This window comes from Scatophagus argus, chromosome 11, assembly GCF_020382885.2.
Source record: "Scatophagus argus isolate fScaArg1 chromosome 11, fScaArg1.pri, whole genome shotgun sequence".
In the NCBI taxonomy this organism is placed as follows: domain Eukaryota; kingdom Metazoa; phylum Chordata; class Actinopteri; family Scatophagidae; genus Scatophagus; species Scatophagus argus.
In genome coordinates, this window is record NC_058503.1 from 6,861,572 (window position 1) to 6,879,959 (window position 18,388).

General features: G+C 41.5%; 1 protein-coding gene across 1 annotated transcript in view; it reads right to left on the reverse strand.

Annotated features, from left to right (window-relative positions):
- The window catches only part of itgbl1 (integrin, beta-like 1), a 50,118-nt gene that overhangs the window by 16,150 nt on the left and 15,580 nt on the right, over nt 1–18,388 (reverse strand). Inside the window, exons 5-7 of the mRNA XM_046404103.1 lie at nt 17,737–17,877; nt 7,272–7,412; nt 5,859–6,005 (exon numbers count right to left, since the gene is read on the reverse strand). Coding sequence (XP_046260059.1) covers nt 5,859–6,005; nt 7,272–7,412; nt 17,737–17,877 — 429 coding nt within the window. The remainder of the gene's footprint in view (nt 1–5,858; nt 6,006–7,271; nt 7,413–17,736; nt 17,878–18,388) is intronic.

The following is an 18,388-nucleotide window of genomic DNA, read 5'->3' on the forward strand; positions in this document are numbered from 1 at the left end:
ACACACATGCTATGGTTAATGTCTACTACAGGTCACTTCAGAAAGCAGAGAAAGGAATCCCAAGAATCAGCAGAAAGATGTTGAAAGCAGGTGTTTCCTTGAGGAAATACCACAGTAAAAAGAATGTGCTATCCACGAGCATCTTGTCTCCACCTCTCAGGAAGAAAAGCTCTGAAGCTGCTGTTTCAAATTTCAAGGCTTTTCCGTTCAAGCTGCCATCTCAGCCGCATTCATCCATGCCTAAGTGATTTTCTACGTCTGTCTCCTTCGTTTTTTCTCTCTCTCTCGTGCTCTCTCTCTCTCTCTTACTCTCCCACCCTGCTTCCTGTCTCCTGTCATTGTGTTTCTCACAGACCTTCACTCCTTTCTCTCTTTTGTCTTCGCCTTTACATCTTTTGTCATCCATCAGAGACTTGTGATGAATCAACCATTGTGATCTTCAAACCACTAAACCAAATGGACATCCTCTGGACAAGACAGCTAAGTAAATAAAAACACACATGTACACATGCAGACCATCCTAAACAGAGAGGTATTTATTGAGAGGCGGTGAATGTAACATTTGGATATTGTGCTACACATTGCTTTCAACATGTAATTGTGATGATATGGCTTCAATAGATATTAGAAGTTCTTGGTCTATGGAACATCATCTGTTATATATAATTATATATTATTTGAAATCCTAATCAAAACCCATTCCTTTAGGTGTATGTATTGGATATTTATTAATGATAATAATGATACTATTATATACACGTCACCATATGGTGTAAAAATATACTTTGGACAGTCACTGAATGAACTGGAATGGCAGAAAAGAATGCAGCTTTTAAAAGGAGGAATTTATGCATCCCATTAATTGTTCTATTGCACAGGGTAATTTAAAGTTCAATTTTGTTGCAGCAATTGGAGATAATTTAAAGGTACTGCTGGAGGAATTAAAGCTAATTAACTCTCCCAGCACAAGTTAATCTTTGCTGTTTCATTATGTGAGGAGGGGCCGCTATGCCTGCTGAACCCTGGTGTGCAGTTGGTTTGAGACTGTTATGAAACAGACACAACATGCAACAAACAACTGATGTATTCAAAAACACTAAATTGATTCTATCTGTGAAGTACACTTAGTTGAGATGCAAACTTCATATATTGGAGCTTTGTTTACCATGTCGCTATCACTGTCCCATTTTTGGGTCACAGTGACTTTGTTGACTTTATGACAAAGTTGTCTCCATGGTAGCTGCCCTGCCCTGTGCCTGATCTAATCAGAAACTGTGAGAGACGTCTATGACCAGTATAATAATGTACAGAAAACTACAGCCCACATATCCTCCCTTTTCATTTGGAACACAGCAACAGCTGAAAGGCTATGGATTTCACAGTGGCTTCACCCACATTCAAATGAAACAGGATATCAGTGCATCACATTAACCCTTAATGAGTCTGTAGAGCCCTGAGACAAAGCAGTTTGTGCTACGTGTCGTATCGCACACCACCGCCTCCGTTATGAAGTTGAATCACTGTGAGACCTACAGAATACAGCAGACTTCACTGTGCCTTTTCTCATTGTCTTATGTTGAAGTGCAAGGTTGCTGCTAGGTATTCCCCAGAATACCACCACAATGCTTAGAGCAAAATGAATGGAGAAGTGATACACAATGGCCCATACAGCAATGTAAAGCTGATTGATTAAGGCTGCCGCATCAGGGTAAAGTACAGGTACAAGCAATACCTCAGAAGACATGCGCACTGCATAGCTACTTGACGATTTATCTTATTAACAAATGACCATAGCATACTTTGGACAATGCAGGCTGTCAGTCAGTCTAAGGACAACGGTACCTCAACCATTGTGCATTGTTAGCTCTGAACATAGACGCAGTTTGTGTCTGGAGAAGCTGTGAAATAATTCTGGTTTCGCATTTTGTCTGTTAGCTCTATGGATGAATTAACTGGTATCTGATGTAGTTTCAAGGAGGCTATACATCTGATGATTGACAGTTTGTTTCTCTCATGAACATGATCACCAAACAGCACTTGCTAGGTCGTTTATGTCCTTACTTCTGAAGCTGACAAACCTGCCATGGTCCTGGAAGCATTATGCTGTGTACAAAGTGAATCAGTTTAGTAAATCCAAGACCAAATATATGCCATATATTATTTATTTTATTTTATTTAGCAAAAGGTGAGTCATTTGTTGCTCTCTTTGTTGGCTTTGAGTGGTGTACATTAGTATTTCAATGTAATCTTAACTAATGATTTGTGTGTCACTTGATGTAGCTGTTGAATAGTTAATGGTCCCATTAATCTTAATGTGTTTTGGCCTCGATCCCCTAATAATATTAAGATTGTAGTGTTTCACATAAGAATGCTTTCTGATAAAACAGCATTGTTTCCATTTCACATGTGTTTCTTGATCCATCATAAAAAAGCTATAAAGCAACTGTGGGAAAATGCTTAAAATGCCAACCTATTTTTTCAATTAGTTTCTTAGCATGCGTGATATGGTCCTATTTAAACAAACATACTGCCAAAGATAGAACAGTTTGGATTTGATGTGTTGTTTTAAATCCCCCCTTATTGCTTCTTTTGTTATGAATATTTGGTTCAACAGAGGAAAAACAGAAATTTTGAGAATAAAAATGTTTCATTTTGTGCAAAAACAGGCCTCTATAGCATATTGGTTTTCCAGCACTAAAATATAAACTGCTGTTTTCTGAGTGTATCTGTTGCCTCACTTTCAACTTACTGTCATCAATCAACAGGCTCGAGGGTGTGTGACTGGGACAACAATGGAAGCATGGTTTGGAACTTTGTACTGTTTCCAGCGTTGCCTCAGTATCTGAATCTAATATTAGTATTAGGCCTTACGTTTGGAAGCTGCAAGAAAACAAGCTTATTCTGTCCAGCAAGGCCACTAATGAAGCATGCAGTGCACTGTAATAAATCTAGACACATCGACCTACAGCTTGTTCTATTGAGAGAGCTGTTCCAGCCTTTGCTTACATTGTTGCAGGCAAACAGTGCCCCTTAATCTCACACAGGCACATCAGTGGGTGCATACATATGTATGAGCACAAGTGCACATATCAAAACAAAAAACTAACACACATTTACAATCAGTGATACATACTTGCATTTACATAGTGACGTTTTGAGAGGTCAGGAACTTTGCTCTAGGAGCTTTTGAAGCATGGGTGCAGGAAATGAAGACAGTAAAGTGTTGTTTTGCAACTTAAATGTGGTGTTAATCAGTCTTCTGATAGCGGGTCAACTTAATTCTTGCAGACTGAAAATAAACAAAACCCTGCATTGTTCCCTGCACAATGAAATTCTTCCTTCGCTTTCCACTATGAATGCTCTTAGAGTATTAAAATTAAACTAAGAAAACAAAAAAATTTAACAATAAAAGATAAAAGATATTTACATGATATCCACAAAGAGAAGGAAGTGCAGTGCAGAATGTGCAATATTAGTACCAAATGTGCAATATCAGTTCCAGTGGTAAGTATATATAATGTACTAGCATATATGTAATGTAAGTAGTATATAACAGTTCTTATTGCCAAAATAATGAAAGCCCTGTTCCTCTCTGTACACTTCAGTCACAGCGTTCATCCCAGTTCTCTTAAACTGCATCCACATTTCCATCAGTTGCATATTTTCCTTGTGTCTCCCACTGAGGATGTGTAGAGAGACTCAAGGAAACCATGCAAGGAGAGAGGAAACAAGGACAGGGAACAAGGGGAAAAGTGTCACATGAAGCAAGGTCCATTTCTGATGAATGCTGGATCTGTACTGGATCAGCTGCCAGTCAGCTTTAACAGTTGTAGAGACGTTTGATGGGGTTTGAGTCTGTAATCGTACACGTTGGTAATGCTAACAGAGGCACACAGTTATCACTGCAAAGCAGCAGTGTATTTTTTCTGACGCCTGTTACTTGTTCAATAAAAACCTGTGTATGAATAACAAGCTGCATTATCTATATATACTGAGGCCTGCTCGGAGGCACAGGAGCCATTTCTGCTTGCAGAATGTTTATATTATCTATTTGTTGTCAGTATTTATTGATGTCTTCATTGTTAATTTATTATCAGATAATGCAGAATATGATTAGAGTTTCTCTTGAATACTGGAAATGAATAATTAGGCTAAATGTTTCATGGAACAATGAAATTATGTAACATATCAAACCCAGTGTACAGGAATTATCAGCCTGACCGAATGAAAATTATGATAAATGATGTGAGGTGGTTCATGCTGACACAGACTTTATCTAATTTTAATTTTATTCATAATCAAAGTTAATGAGGGAAATAACAGATCATGATCATCAGATTATCATCAAAATTAGGCCCAAAATGTTTTGACTAGATGGTGAATCATAAAACAAATAAAATCTAAAACTTAAAAATGATGCACTTCAGTTTATTATGTTATCTGTCTTCCCTTTGGTATGAAACTCCAGTGATGCTGTGGCATAACAGACTGCCAAACTATCAAAGTGATATCCAATAAGAGGGCATGTTGGTTGGTAAAAACACTTCTATGAAGGCTGCTCTCATGTACCTTCACTCTTGGTTCCTTGCTCCTCACTCCCCAGACCAGAAATCAGAGTTGTGGTGTGCAAGATGGTGACCAAAAAGACTTCAAGCAAGGAATTGTCAGGGAATAGAGATATAGCCACTGTCTTCCCCACATAAACTGTTTCCATTCACTTTCAGCTCCCTCACTATAGCAGACAGCTCATATGTCTGCTGGGTAGCAGCCAATGTCCTGCCTGCCCTGCTGAATGTGGGTTTTGTAGTTTTTTAATGGATGCCATGATGAGATGATGGGTTGCAGTCCTTGTTTGCAGCCACTGGGAAGGAAAAGCTGCATTTCATTAGTAATTCCACCTACCATTATACAGTTACCCCTAGGCCTTAGGCCTTGGTATTATGTAACATCATACTTCGCACGGAGGCTACTTGGAGAGCAGAGGGAAAGTGGCCGGGGAGGAGCAGGGGATTTAAATGGAATGCACTTGCCCTTGTAGTCAGCAGTCACAATGAATCATTGGCCAGTTGTGTGCAGCACTTTATTGTGCCTTCCAGGTACTTCACATTAGCTACCGATGGCTTTCAATGAGGAGCTCCATCTGACCATGAAATACCATAATAACAAAGGCCAAAACAATCACTGTTGTGTGGCCTATGACCATTACTGTAATGTGAAATGGTCTGCAAAACAGCATCATTCAGTGACATGAGTAATTTTAAATGCTAAGAATGGGGAATTGTAGGTCAGCATTCGTGAATAAAGCAGATTCTATAGCATGATAACAATGAAATTTCGGAAATGATTACCCTGCTTGTGTGCTCAAACATTCTTTTTGTTTGTCCCATTGACAAATATCTGTTTTAAATACAGTATATCAGCAGCTCACTTTCTGCAGCTCTGAGGAACCGTCACTGATGACCTGCTCCATCAGCCCTTTAAAAGCCAGTCTCACAAAGTTCCTTTGATAGTGTTCTTAGAAGTGAAATGACACTTGTCACGGCAGCAGGAGTCCCCTCGAGGGCAGGGAAAGTCAGCACGGGCATGTTGAACGACTAATGAAATACAGATACTCAACCTTTATGACACTACCTCTCCTCATAACATTCATGTATATAATATGTACAGAATGACACACTGGTTGCTTCTCAGTTCAAGGGCTTGTTTAAAGATGCTATTAGATTTATCTTTGCCCTTCCATGGATGGATTAAGAAATGTGAAACCCTGGAAATGACCTATTTTACACCGAGAGATGAGGACAGAGCACAGGCCTGCTGCAGTAACCATGGCAACAAGAGTGGATGGGAAGACCAGGTACCTCGTCCGAAGCAGGGCAAATTGGACGTTCCACGACACTTCTTCAAACTGCTCTCCAGAGACAGGGAGCAGGACAGAGGGTGCTCACACTTCTTCCCAGCCCATCCCTCCTTGCAGTCACACCTTCCACAATTACATTGGCCGTGACCTGCCAAGATGAAAGAAGAAGACGTGGAGGAAGCAGAGAGGTGAAACAAAGAAGAAGCTTTGCACAAGGAAAATTCAAAGAAGGGGGGAAATACTGCCATTGAGTCAAGTGGACACACCAAGATACATGTGAGGTAGTCAAATAAACAAGAAACAGGACAGGCTAGAGGTGAGAAGAGTCCTTGGAGCAACAGCTAAAGAAACATTGGTTGATTGGCTGTTTTTAAGCTGCTTGATTATAACTTTGATTGATTATAACTATTCTGGTCAGGCGTGTGAGAGACAAACTGAGATGGAGAGTTAAGACTCAAAACTTGATGCAACTTGTTAGGATGCTAAGATACATTTTCTGGTACATAAATTATTAGTTTAATGAATAGTAGGCACAGTAGTAGCATCTATCATATTTTGTTCATTAATTCCTTAGAGAAACAGTGAAAAGGTCATTTCCACCCCTCCCCAGTTTAGGTTATATTCAAAGTTCACTTTTACAACTGCAAAGCTACATCAGAGTATTAAGGTCAGATGGGGAGCTCTTGTTGGTGCTCCAAGTGCAAAGAACTGCAGTTACTCAAAGGTGAAGATCAATAAATGGTACTGACATAAATAATATTACATGCCAGTAGTTGTACTTTGCATGAACCAGTGCTCTTTTAAAACAATACTTGAACAGTTTAAGAAAGTCGCTTATTCCCTTTCTTTTTGAGAGTTGATACAATGTATCTTATGTCCATACAATAGTTAATATGGCTAGAGCTACCAGCCAGTAGACTCAGCTCAGCATAAAGACTGGGAACAGGAGGAAACGGAGAGCCTGGCTCTGTCCAAACGTAAAAGATCAGCCTACTAGCACCACTAATTCTTCATCAACTAACACAAATCTCATTTGTTTGATCTGTACAAGCCCCAAAGCTTACAGATGATTTGCTGTTTTATGGAGGAGGATGCGCTGCACTATTTCTTAACTCGGAGCAGTTACCAAGCAAACATCAGAGAAGTTAGTGGTCCCAGTTGAAGGAATAGTCTGACACATTACCCTCTGTGAAAAGGCAGATTTAGTTACTTTGGAAAGAGTTAAGGTAGTCTTTTCCTCCTGTCCTCAGTATATATGCTAAGCTAAGCTAACAGTCTACTCTCTCCAGCTTTATTTAGTACACAAGTGATCCTCCTCTCCCTTTAGCTATTTTTTAAAGAGGACCGTAATTGTTGTTTGAAATGTATTGTGATGTGACTGTATTTTATTTTTAATCAAAACCGGCATGCTGACCTGAGCAGAAGTCATCTGTGTATCGGTCGTAGGTTGAATGACAGTTCCTCTCATCACACTCACAGGTGTCTCCATGTATATCTCCCCAGTCTCCAGAGGGATCTACATCATGACAGTTACACTCTCCACACACGCAGGTCCCTAACAGCAGCAACAAACACAAACACAAACTGTAAATTCTCATCATATTAACTGCAGTGTATTTTTTTTTTCCAGCTGTACAATCCCAATAAATCAACAATGCAGATTCAACAAACATTATAAACCGCAAGCCATGCTTCTCACTTCACTGTGAGTGGGGGTAGGAGAATATACTTTTCTACTTTAGCAGAGGCTACCGCCAACAAGATAAATACAAATTCTCCTTCTGTCCCATTTTTCTTCTTTTATCTATTTGTCTGTCTGTCTCTCTCTTTCTCATTTGTTTTACATCTCAGCCAAGGCATCAGCTGAGCAGCAGCCAGTGGAAATCCCATTTTCTCTTATCAGCAGTGACAAAGCACAGGGAACCCCAGGGGAGCCAGGCCAGCTGGCAAGCCTGTGGGATGTGGCTGGCGCGTGTCTGGCCCCTGGCCCTGGGTTCTGTCTCCCTCACTACCTCATAACCCTAGAGACCTGGATTTATGGAGTCGTGCATTTGGTCTGCCACAAATGTCACAGCTTCAGATTACAACACCTATACCTCATTACTTCTCAGAAATATTCTATAAATTCTCTATAAAATCAGGACTCCAGTAGAGACTACATTTGTGTTGTGTGTATTCAGAAACAGTTTTAGAACAAATTCCTGTTTTCCAGCTAAATAGCAATCTCCCTTTAAACACGAAAGGGGAATGGTTCCTCTCTGTGTGCCTCATGCAACCATATTATCTCAGATTGTTTCTATCAAGAAATCATATATAGATGCATGTATTTACCCTCCAGCATTGTGCAGCTGTTATCATTTTGACAACATGCCTGTTAGCGTTAACTCAACTGAAGAGGCTAGTTGAACCTAACAGATGGAGAGGGCTGACAGTTTGTTAGAATGGAGTAATCTATTGTGTACAGCCAGTCATATCCTTCACTCATTCATTTCAGAGTTTGAGCTGAGCTAGAGATAAGAGTAACCTTCGAGCACGGTAGGAGAGAGATGGAGGACATGGTACAGCCTCATACAAAACACTTCACATCTCTACATCTGTACAGGATGATGAAATCAAATCAGCCCCCTTTTATGTAATCATTGTCCTCGATCCATCTCCGATAATCACCAGGAATTATCTTCACAATGCTTCAAAGGAGGATTAATTCAGAGAAAAATGGTCACCTGTTATATAGGGATGGGAATTGAGAATTGTTTTCATTATAATCATCACCAAATTGTATGACTTATTAGAATTGTGTAGTACTTGAGCTGGATGGAATCAAAGGATGTTCAAATATGGGGGCACTTTTTACCAAACTGAGGGAAAGGGAACAGCAAATGGGTTATGGTATTTTGAAGAATAGTCACAAAATTGACAATGTACCTTACGTAGGTAAGTGATGTGGACAGTTTACAGCAGTGCAAGAGTGATGCAGTTATAGTTAAATCAAGTAAAATTTAATAAAACAGGCAGCTTTATCATATTTTATGCCTTGAATGGGAATAACTGTATGTACAAAAGAATCCAAGTGCATCAATTTATGATTTACTTTTAGATTTGATTCTTATTGTTTTATTTCAGATTACTTGTTCTAACATTTGTTCTTTTCGCTGAAACTGTTTAATTTTCGCTCAGCACAGAAAGGAAGAAAATTAAATGAAAGCCACAGAAACTTGCATCCTTTTCTACAATCCAACAAAGGAATCCATGGAGAATTAGACCAATAACAGGTGTAATGGTAAAAATCCAGTTTTCATTGTTTCAGTCACGAGAGACACACAACCTCCCCATTCCCACAGTCCCACAAACCTATTTGGGACACTCAACCTCCCTGCTGTTAAGATAAGGTACAAGATCCTCTTATCTCTGTAGGATGTGAACCCTAAAACCCACTTTTGCACCTAGGTGCGAGGTCATGCAGGACAACCTGGGGTGAAGCACACCAGCAGGAGGTCAGAAGCATATCTTGGGAGAGGAGGGGGGGTGCCCCTCGAATTAAGACAAAAGGTTGTAAAACACATGATGAGGGGCTGTCCCTCATGTATAAATGTTTAGGTCTCCCCATGCTCGGGGTCTTTCTTCACTTTGACCGCTCGCGTGTTGACTGACCTTTTCTTTGCAAAGAAAATAAAACCTTGTCGGCCGGCAGAAGTCTCTATTTCATTATTCACCAGCAGCAAAGAGAAAAATTTCCACGACAATTTGGTGTCAGAAGTGGGATCCCTCGAGCGATCGTCCGGGACGGGACGCGGACAGTGACAGGCCATCCTGGGAGACAAAACTTCTCAGCCTCCAACCTCAAAATCCTCTTCTGAGAAGGGAGGACTGACCGCAAACGCCCCGGATCGTCGCCGCTGGGATTTCCACGAACAACAACAAAATTCAGCAAATTTCATCTGGTGAGCACTGAAATATTGACAAATTATTTTTATTTTTTTTTTATAAATTGGGGTAAAATTTGGCTTTACATGTTTGTTTCTCACATATCCACAATCGTTCTGCTTTTAATCGCTTGTAGCCTAAACGAAGCGGGGGGTCTTTTGTAATCACTTGTGTCCAGAAACAAAGTGATTGGCTTTTATCGCTTGTAGCCCAAACGAAACGACGAATGACACCAGGTTTTTCTCGCTTGTTCCTTACAACGAAGTGACTGGTTTTTCTCACTTGTAGCCTAAACGAAGTGACCAGGTCTTTATCACTTGTTCCTTAAACGAAGTGGTCAGGTCTTTTCTTAAACGAAGTGACCGGGTCTTTATCACTTGTTCCTTAAACGAAGTGATCCTTTACAGAGACGTCTGTATCGTAATTGGTTGTGCACAAACCCCATTTCGGGATGGGGAGTAAAAGCTCTGTTGAGGTGGGTCCTCCGGAGGGGCCGATTGTGGATATCATGAGAAGGAAATATGAGGATAAAAGTTTAAAATATTTGAATGTCTGGACAGCTGAGTTTGGATTCCCAATAGGGGGATCTCTCAGTTTAAAAAACATATCGATATTAGAGGAAAAACTGAAAAAAAAAAAAAAAAAAAAAAAAAAAAATAAAAAAAAATGTGAGGGAAAAATACCATTTCTGTAAGGAAATTAGAAAACATGGAAGATCAAAAAAAAAAAAAAAAATGTCTTCAGATGTGGAAAGGGGAAGCAGAGATGCGAAGTAGGAAAACAGTGCAGAAACAACTCCCTTTTCCATGTGAATACCCTGAAACAAATGAAAAGCAAATCTCACACACAAAAGGAACACAAGACTCGCAGACTTCTTCTTTGTTTCCACAGTTGGCGGCTTTGAAGCTGGACCCAGACCTTGACGGCAGCCCACCCATCCATCTTTCAGCTCCACCACCATACAACACTACAACACCCAACCAAGGAAGGGAAACAAACTCCATCACGCCACAGACAAGCACAGGAGCAGCTTCTCCAATAGCACACAGACTACGTAATCCAAATCAAGATGCGGCCTTCAACATGCCCATGGTTGAAGTATCTGGACCAGAAGGTACAACGTTGGTTTTCCGCCCATGGACTTCTGCTGACATCACAGCAGCCTCACAACATCTACCCAGCCCAACAACATCAGGCAAAATGTTTGCTGAGCAATTCTCCACATTTTGCCAAGAATTCAAACCCACCGTAAATGAACTAAAAAGACTCCTAATCACCAAGATGAAACCCACAGATTGGCAAAAAATAACTGGGAAATTCCTAGATGCTGATATCCGTTGTACGCACATCACTTGGGAACATGAATCTAATGCCCACTATAGAGATGTTGTCCGTCTTCTCTGTGATGCATTTATTCAAGCTTTTCCTGTAAAAATCAACATGGAGAAAATCACTGCCTGCAAGCAGAAGGATAATGAAAACCCTGACGAATATCTCACCCGCCTGACAGAGGTATTCAACACCTACAGTGGCCTGCAACTACCTGACGAACCAAACAATGTTCCGGATGTGTGGGAAATTCATCTTTGCAACAGTTTCTTAAGTGGACTAAAACCAGACATTGCCTCAGCTGTTAAAAGTTCCTGTATTGGATGGAACGACGCACGTCTGTCAGAACTTCGCAGACATGCCATACACGCCCACGACCAAATACTCTCAAAGAAAAAGAAAAAAGAAGAGACAACACAGAAGGAGCTTCACATGGCAGCAATGACCATGTATAACACAGTCCAAGGACGTGAACAACCGAACCATGAACAAAAAGGAAGAGCACAGGGTCGACACAGACATAGAAAAAGACCTACACAGGATGCTTGTTTCATCTGTGGTCAATATGGACACTGGAAAAATGAGTGTCCCAGAAAAACTTCATCGATTCCAGTGGACAAATCGGACTGAAAATGGTCAAGGGCTGTCGGAGAGGGATGGACTCCTGCTGACAAGCCAAACCAACTTGTGAAATCGAAGGAAGGTACTGCACCATACTCACTCACACATACTGAGCAGATTAATATACAATCTGCTGAAAATCCAGACAATAGACATGCAGTGGCATTAACGTATGTTCAGTACACATCTGCTAATTTCGAGAGGTTTCCTCAACATACGCTAACCATTGCAGAACAAAAGATTACATTCTTAGTTGATTCGGGAGCCACACGTTCTGTGATAAAAACGTTAGAGTTTGATACAGAGCCAAAAATGAGTGGATATTACGTGTACACCATTGGTTCATCAGGTCAAACAATTAAAGAGAACTTTACTGTCCCACTCAAATGTGCAGATGGGCCAGATATAAGTTTTAAACATGCATTTCTGCTCTCAAAAGTCTGTCCCATTAACCTGATGGGAAGGGACTTGATGTGCAAATTAGGCCTTTGTCTGATCTCAACCCCAGAAGGTGTCAAAGTTCACAGATTATCTGATCTGGAGCAAAACTTTTCACACTCCTTTGTTCATCACACCCCAGATCTACAATGTGCATATCAATGGAAATTGCAGCCATCAACTGCATCTGAGCTTCTCACCTTAGCCAGGGAGATAGTTCCAACAGCGACAATAGACTTTATGACACCAGAGGATCTGCATTGTACCTCTCATGTGTCAACAGGACCTGATGAGCCATATGAGGAAGGCTGGTTGAGAGAGAGGTCTGATAAACTCACACTAACACACATTTATTGGACACAACACAAATGTGTTATATCAGTTTCTCTCACACCAGCCCAATGTGATATGTATACCATAGACCATTCGGTTCCACACATCACACTTACAAAACACACACCCGATGATTGCGAAGATTTGGGCCCATTTGTAAAATCATGTCAGCGCGCAGCCGATTGGCAAGAAACATCCGATCGATCGATTTTTTTTTCACCTACACTGCAGTGTTTTTCTAAGAGTTTATCATCTAGTGTGCACACTCAAAGAACAATCCAGCTGGTAGCTAAAAGCGCTTCTAAATCTTTCTCTTTTCTGTCTGAAGAACAAGCAAACACTATTACGGCCCTACAGGAGGTCCCTAAGACACTGTGGGCTGTTAGTAAGTATGATGTTGGTTTCATTAAAAATTGTGAACCTGTTGTGATTACTCCGAAATCAGACTTTAGACCGTGCAAGACTCAATACCCGCTTAAACAAGAAGCCATTGAGGGCATAACACCCGTTTTTGAGTCTCTAAAAGCGGCAGGAGTAATTGTTCCCTGTGATGACTCCCCAGTGCGTACACCCCTGTTCCCTGTCAAGAAAATCAGAGATAAAGATCAACCAACGGAATGGCGTTTCGTTCAGGACCTGCAAGCCGTGAATGCAGCAGTCCAACCCAGAGCACCAAACGCCCCAAATCCTTATACCATCCTGTCTCAGGTTCCATCTAACGCAAAGTTCTTTTCAGTGGTAGATCTTTCTAATGCCTTCTTCAGTGTTCCGGTTCATCCTAACAGCCAGTTTTGGTTTGCTTTCAATTTCAATGGACGAGGCTACACATTCACTCGCCTATGCCAAGGCTACTGTGAAAGCCCCACCATTTATAATGAAGCTCTCAGACAAAGTCTTGAACCTCTTGTTCTCTCCCCAGGCTCTGCTTTGTTACAGTATGTTGATGACCTTATGATCTGCAGCCCAACCAAAGAGCAATGTGAAGCCGACACAGTAAAACTCTTGAAGCATCTGGCTAACACTGGTCACAAAGCCAGTCTGTCCAAACTTCAGTTTGTTCAGGAAAAGGTTGTTTTCTTAGGACACGTCATCACTTCTGAAGGGAAGACTCTTTCACCAAAAAGAGTAGATGCAATTCAGAATATTCCAAAACCCATCACAAAAAAACAAATGATGTCGTTTCTGGGCATGTGTTCTTATTGTAGACAATTCATTTTAAACTATGCCATTCTTGAAGCTCCACTCTCCTCCCTCATTCATGGCAAAGGTCTACAATCACAAGATAAGATCACATGGACTCTTGAAGCAGAACAGTCTTTCACTGAGCTGAAACTTGCCTTACAGACCACCCTAACATTAGGTCTACCTGATCCTACCAAATCTTTCACTCAAACGGTAGACGAGAAAAATGGATACATGACTTCTGTGTTGCTGCAGGATCACGGAAATAGACTAAGGCCTGTAGCTTACTTTTCTTCAAAACTAGATCCTGTGGCTGCAGGCCTCCCAAGATGTCTCAGAGCTGTGGCTGCTGCTGAAAAGGCAATCATGGCCTCCCGAGACATTGTGAGCTACTCTGATGTGACCCTCCTCGTCCCACATGCTGTGTCCATGATTTTGCTCGAACAAAAAACTTCTCATCTCTCCACAGCACGATGGTTAAGATACAACACTGTGCTTTTAGAAATGCCTAACATCACTATAAAAAGATGCAATGTTTTAAATCCTGCCACTCTCCTTCCCACACCTGACGATGGACAAGAACATAACTGTGTTGCCGTCCTCCAACAGGTCTGCTCTCCAAGACCGGACCTGCAAGAAACTCCATTAACTAATCCTGATTTGGTTGTTTTTGTAGATGGATCTGCCTCCCGTGACCCACAGACAGGTCGCAACAGAGTTGGATTTGCTGTTGTCACTAATCATGAAACTCTTGTTTCAGGCTCACTTCCCTCTCACTATTCTGCACAAGCAGCAGAACTCACAGCATTGACAGAGGCATGCAAACTGGCAAACAACAAGACTGTAACCATCTACACTGATTCCAGATATGCATTTGGTGTGGTACATGATTTCGGTACTCTGTGGAAACACAGACAATTTTTAAAATCTGATGGAAAACCCATTCTCCATCATGACAAGGTTGCAGCTCTTCTAGATGCCATTTTGCTCCCAACTTCAATTGCTGTTTGCAAATGCCCTGCCCATACTAACAACTCAGATTTGGTTTCCCTAGGGAATGCGAGAGCTGATGCTGCTGCAAAAAGAGCTGCACTCCAGCCCACCATCCTTAATCCTTTGCTTGCTTCAACCCCCGTCTCTATTCCAAGCTCTCTTACAGCAATGCAAACCTTTGCCACACCACAAGAAAAGACGTTGTGGAGACGCTGTGGTGCCACACAGAAAGAAGAAGTGTGGCGAGGACCCGACGGCAAACCTTGTCTGCCCAAACATTTCTTTCCTCACTTTGCAAAGTTGACACATGGGTTGGACCACGTGTCAAAAGGGGGGATGTTGGATATCATAACTCGACACTGGTTCACCAAAGGTTTTTCAGTTCATGCACAGAAGTTTTGTCAATCATGCATGGTTTGTGCAACACATAACGCAGGTAAAACCAAAACAATCACACACGCCGCACACCCACCACCAGATAGGCCATTTGAACACTTGATGATGGACTTCATAGAACTTTCACCAGCAGAAGGGAAGAAATACTGCTTGGTGATGGTTGATATGTGGTCAAAATGGGTTGAAGCTTTCCCAGCAAGATACCAAAGCAGCCAAGTGGTAGCAAAGGCTCTGCTAACAGAAATTATTCCCAGATGGGGAATACCAACTAAACTAAGCAGTGATAATGGTACACCCTTTGTCAACACTGCAATAACCCAAATCAGTGAATTTCTTGGCATCGACCTCAGAACACATTGTGCTTACCACCCTGCCAGTGCAGGTGCAGTTGAACGAGAAAATGGCACGTTGAAGTCAAAACTAGCAAAATGTTGCGAGGAAACGGGGCTGCCATGGACAAAAGCTCTGCCTATTGTTCTAACACACATAAGAATGAGGAAAAGATCTAGAGTGAACATGAGCCCTTTCGAAATTCTTTTCGGCAGACCCCCATCCCTAGGAGTGGAACCTGTAACCAGGCCACTCCCCTCTACCGGTTTATGTGACGATGACATGTTACAATATTGCAAAAACTTATCATCTACTCTCTCTCAAATCTCTCAACAGGTGAAATCAGCCCTTCCACAACCAGCCTCCACACCACTGCATGATTTCCAACCTGGCGACTGGGTGGTGATAAAAGATTTCAGGAGAAAACACTGGCACTCCAAACGCTGGCGAGGCCCATTCCAGGTACTCCTGACAACACACACGGCAGTGAAGGTCGCTGAGAGAGCAACGTGGGTTCACGCCAGCCACTGCAAAAAGGTCCCTGAACCAACAGAGGAATCCAGCTGTCGACTTGAACAACGTGAGGACGGACGCCGCGGAGACGGACAACGCGAGGACGAACAAGCGCAAAAAAAAAGCACGACACGAGGGATAACTCCGTAGATTCAGCAACCACCAACTAGACCCCCGGTTTGATCAACAACACAAACACCATGTATCACCTGACCCTGACCCTAGCATGTTGGACTGTGCTAACAGAAGCCTACACCTACAAACCTGCCAAAACTGTCACTCTTACAGAAGGACAAAATACAACATTCACCTGCACCGTGTATCCTGAAATTTGGCGATCAGGTCAAATTCGTTAATGATTATTAAATAATCAAAAGGGAGAATTGTAATGGTAAAAATCCAGTTTTCATTGTTTCAGTCACGAGAGACACACAACCTCCCCATTCCCACAGTCCCACAAACCTATTTGGGACACTCAACCTCCCTGCTGTTAAGATAAGGTACAAGATCCTCTTATCTCTGTAGGATGTGAACCCTAAAACCCACTTTTGCACCTAGGTGCGAGGTCATGCAGGACAACCTGGGGTGAAGCACACCAGCAGGAGGTCAGAAGCATATCTTGGGAGAGGAGGGGGGGTGCCCCTCGAATTAAGACAAAAGGTTGTAAAACACATGATGAGGGGCTGTCCCTCATGTATAAATGTTTAGGTCTCCCCATGCTCGGGGTCTTTCTTCACTTTGACCGCTCGCGTGTTGACTGACCTTTTCTTTGCAAAGAAAATAAAACCTTGTCGGCCGGCAGAAGTCTCTATTTCATTATTCACCAGCAGCAAAGAGAAAAATTTCCACGACACAGGTACTGTTGAAAGAATCAGAAAATTATGTCAAGCTAACAGAACAAGCAGGGAAATGTGTTCATCATTGATTTTTAAAACCAGTCACATTAAATATTTAGAAATGGATATGGACTATCTGGACAATTTCCCTCTCCCTTCTGATCCCTGGTAACTCATGGGATTGTAAAGCCTTTTCCTGCCCTTTTCTACACTAAAGAGAGGTACTGTGGTCTGCTACACCATGTACTCTATCGATGGTTGTTCATGCCATGTCAGTTGTGCACTTGACCATAAATCATGGGGCTCTGTCCAATAGCGTACCATTTAGCCCTACCACTTAGCCAGCCATCAGCTTGTCCACTGTAATTAATTTTAGGGAGCTTTACTGAAATCCCTCAGGATCACTTGAGCTAGGTTAGCGAAGCTATTTCTCTGACTGTCTGTCCTCCAAGCTCTGACAATTTTGTGGAATTTACATTTACAATTTCTTAAACCAGTCTATTCTCTGTTTTGCTTCTTATCTCTTGTACATTCTCAGTATCAAAGGTGGAGAACAAATGCGACTCTTCATATGTGGTAGTCAGAAAGCAGGAGACACGTTGAACTGATCCTACACGCTGGAAACTATTTGTGTCTGTTCCACCTCTTAATGACTTTAGATAACAGAGAGGAAATGAACCTGACCCCATTAAGAATGGTTGTTTCCTGTTTCTGAGCAACATAATTCAATTGAAACTGTCACTATTATGAGCTGGATTCTAATGGGTTTTGAAGCTGTATTGAAACATAAAATCAGAGCTTCCTGGCCCTACTTATCATGCATCAGCATATTTATTTTGTATTATTTTAGTTTAGTTTTGACTGTGTCACATTTGAAATTTGCTATTATGACAAAATGAATAATCACTGCAGAAGAATTTTAAATGTGATGCCAGACTACAAATGCTGCATGTTGTATACTGGTTTTGGAGTGGGTAAACAGACCTCTGTTGCTGCAGATTTTGCCATCTGGAGACGTGCATCTCCGCTTGCTTTCCCATGGGCTGATGTCACACTGGAATTCACATCTGTCTCCATGCCAACCAGCAGCACAGTAACAGTTTCCACAGTAACACTGGCCATGGCCTGAAAGCAGATCAGAAAACAACAAATGATGAGTTCACCTCTGTCCTTGTTACGGACAACTGCTGAAACAGACTTCTATATTAACTCCTTACTTGTTCATATATTTCCAGGTTTTAGGTTTTTTACAGAAAAATGACAAATATCTTTGCAATATCTTTCATTTCAGTTTGTGTTTTTGTTCAATTTTGTTTTTCACAATGAATTTATGAATGAATGACAAGCAGGCACTGTAACAGCCTATAGGACACACCATCACCAACAACAAAAAGAGACAACAGTTCAAGCTACATTTAACTTCCACGAGATGACAAATAAGTTTTGGAATTCCTTGAAACCATTTTTTAACTATTATTGTTTTTTACTTTGAACAGAGGATTTCTATTCCCTGCAGTCTCTGTGCTAAGCCATCACGGCTCCATTATGGATGATGGAGCTACTAAATAACCATTTGTTAAGCCCCACCTCCCTTTGTTACTAATGTCATGCTTGTCAGTTACAATGATAAATCTGG